The sequence below is a fragment of the Triticum dicoccoides genome, chromosome 4A (genome assembly GCF_002162155.2).
Source record: "Triticum dicoccoides isolate Atlit2015 ecotype Zavitan chromosome 4A, WEW_v2.0, whole genome shotgun sequence".
Lineage (NCBI taxonomy): Eukaryota > Viridiplantae > Streptophyta > Magnoliopsida > Poales > Poaceae > Triticum > Triticum dicoccoides.
In genome coordinates, this window is record NC_041386.1 from 608,373,139 (window position 1) to 608,376,117 (window position 2,979).

General features: G+C 38.7%; 1 protein-coding gene across 2 annotated transcripts in view; it reads right to left on the reverse strand.

Annotated features, from left to right (window-relative positions):
* Positions 1–807: 807 nt before the first annotated feature.
* LOC119287292 (probable WRKY transcription factor 14) overlaps positions 808–2,979 on the reverse strand; it is a 4,344-nt gene continuing 2,172 nt past the window's right edge. For both annotated transcript variants that reach the window (XM_037566810.1, XM_037566809.1), the window contains exon 3: positions 808–1,503. In XM_037566810.1, coding sequence (XP_037422707.1) covers positions 1,023–1,503 — 481 coding nt within the window. In that variant the 3' untranslated portion in view covers positions 808–1,022. The remainder of the gene's footprint in view (positions 1,504–2,979) is intronic.

Genomic DNA, 2,979 nt, shown 5'->3' on the forward strand with positions numbered 1-2,979 from the left:
TATTCCTAAGGAATTTTTTTACATCACCGTGCTAAGATGTACCAAATAGGAAAAAGAGATTATGACTATATTAGTGCACACCCTAAAGTTGAGTGTTATTATTATTAAAGTGCATGCACACTTTAAAATTATAGAAATCAAACCATACATAATAGTACAAGGATTTTAACTACATGAACAATTTTATGCATTCAGTAAAACTTGAAAATTTTGAATATCAGCATTTTCAACTGATTTAAAATAATATGATGAGATAGAATATAATATTAGAGTAAAATAACTAGAAGAACTGAACGGAATTGATCCACGCACATATTAAAAAGGCAGTCAGCATACATCCTCCCAAAATTTAGGCTACTCAAGCATTTCACTTTGGATCATGAATATATGCACACAGGTCCAGAATCTAAGCCTTTTTTTTTCATCTTGTTGTAAGCTAGATCCTCCATAAAGAAATAATTACTACTCCCCCAGTCCCGAAATAAGTGACTTGGTGTTAGTTGGGACAGAGGGAGTAGCATCCACAACATCAAATGTGTATTACTAGATCTAATACTTGAATAGTACTCCTTCTGATTCTAAATATAGGACCTTTTAGCGAATTCGATACAGACTATATACAGATGTATACAAACACATCTTAGTGTGTAGATTCACTCATTTTGCTCTGTATGTAATCTATATTGAAATCTCCACAAAAAAAACTTATATTTAGGAACAGAGGAAGTGGTTACTATACATTTGTAATACTATCGATTAATAATATGGAAACTTTGTTAGCGATAGGAGTAGGCATGACACATGTAGATATTTCTCTTGATTAATTACCTCGTAAAATATACGTATATGTACACTCTTAGTTTTATCATCATATATTGGCGGAAACAAATATATTAGTTATCCTGTTGTACAAATAAAGGGGGTGAAACCGTGCGTTTTAAGATATGTATGATCTTCTTAGTCGAGCATGCATATATGTATCACGGCCGCCCTGATCGATTGATTAGCTAGAAGCATCGTGATTAGAATTTGTGCCACTCGTAGTTACTACTTACCCCCCTGGATCCGTAGACGTTTGCACTTGTCGTCATGGGATTATTATCAGTCTCCAACTCCTCCAGCTCTGCAAAGACCTCGTCAGGCTGGATGCCTTCAAACAACAGGCCACCACCATCTCCGGCGGTGGCCGTGCTATCCGGCATCTTGCAACTGACGGGCAGCTGGTCGCCGCAGATAGGATTGATCTGCTCGACGTGGAAACTGTTGCTGGAGGACGAGCTCGCGGCATTATCAGCGGAGCTACTGCTGCTGATCTTCTGCTGCTTCTTGGCAGCGGTGTGCGTGTGAGCACGAGCGTATCCAGCAAGGACGTTGCGCTGCATTGGCCATGGGTGGTTGTGCTCCGCCGTGTAGGTGATAACCAGCATGTTGGGGTCGCTGCGGCTGCGCTCCACTTGCTTCCGGGCTAGGCACCCCTTGGAGCTGCTGCATCTGTAGTAACCCCTGCGTGCATGCACCAAAAATATTCTATCGTCATTGTATATTTATTAACACGTATTCGTTATTTTTTCCTTTACTTAAGAATTGTTATTTTTAAGTGGATCAAGTTAATTACACAGCATAATCCTTAAGCTGTAAACTGTCCTTTTGTGTGCGTTACCGACAAAAAAAAGACAAGTTTTGTGTTTAAATTTAATTTGGTGTGGTCGTGTGCAGATGACAGATGCACAATTTCACAGCCATTAGCTAAGGCAAAAATGTGCAACTACCCAGATAAAGAAATAAACAGCTAGAAACACATAGCCACACAATTGAGTAATTCACCAGCCAAAAGGGAGACATGAATACATACAAATATAGTTAATTGTATATATGTGTGTAGAATGATTGTGTTTTGGTTCTTTTAGTTAATTACCCCTGCAGTTTAGACGTTTTGGACATGTCTTAGTTCAAATATTAAAAATGTTAATCAAAAATATCGTTTTAAATATTTGGGTAATTGTTTTTATCAAATGATGCAAGAACTATTATATAATGTTATCATCCTGTGGTTAGAGCCGATTGCATAATGAAACAACTAATGAACTGACCAATATTTGAATACAAAAGATGCCTTGTTGAATTATATGAAATAGATTACTGATTTTGAGAACAGAATGTCAAAGATGGCGTATAAACCGACTCAAAAAGTCAATGATTTCTATGTTTGACCAAGCAGATATACAAAACCATGAAGATAGACAATACCAAATCAATATCATTATATGCACCCTTAAAATTTATACAGCAACTATTTGGGACGCCGGGGGGTTATAAGATTGAATCTAATTGACAAAATAAATATTTAGCCTGGACCTGCTTGTTCCAGGTAAATAGCACCAATCTCAAATTTTCATTTATCATTTAAATTCTATAACTTATTTTAGAGATATGACAGGCAAATCAACATGGCGAAGAATGAAAAGCAATCAGAGGATACGAGATTTTACGTGGAAAACCCCTCCAACACGAAGGGGGGAAATCACGGGCGCCATATCGGAGGAGGTTACAAACGTCAGGGATTACAACTGATCAACTTTTCCCGTGCGGCGGCTTACAAAGGATATATATAACACATGTGACCTAGGTCAAGACTGATCCGTACCGCTTCAGCCCAAGCCTACTCGCAACGGGCCTCGCTCCGCCCGCTCGTCAGAAGTTAGCATTTCTATTTATACTTGAATTTGGATCACAACGGAACAACCTTATATTGTTGATAAATGATTTCCCTGGTTGATATGTTTTGCATTTAAATCTGCGACAAGACCCACCTCCCACAAAAGTCAATTTCATACTCACGCCCTATGTCACACTTCCACACACTCTATTGCTCCGTCTGGCTGGCTCTCTAACCGGACGGCTAGGAAGTAGTGTCCAACATGTTACACCATTTTGAACTTTCCCTCACACTCTTGTTGTAACCCCAACCCTACCCACTAC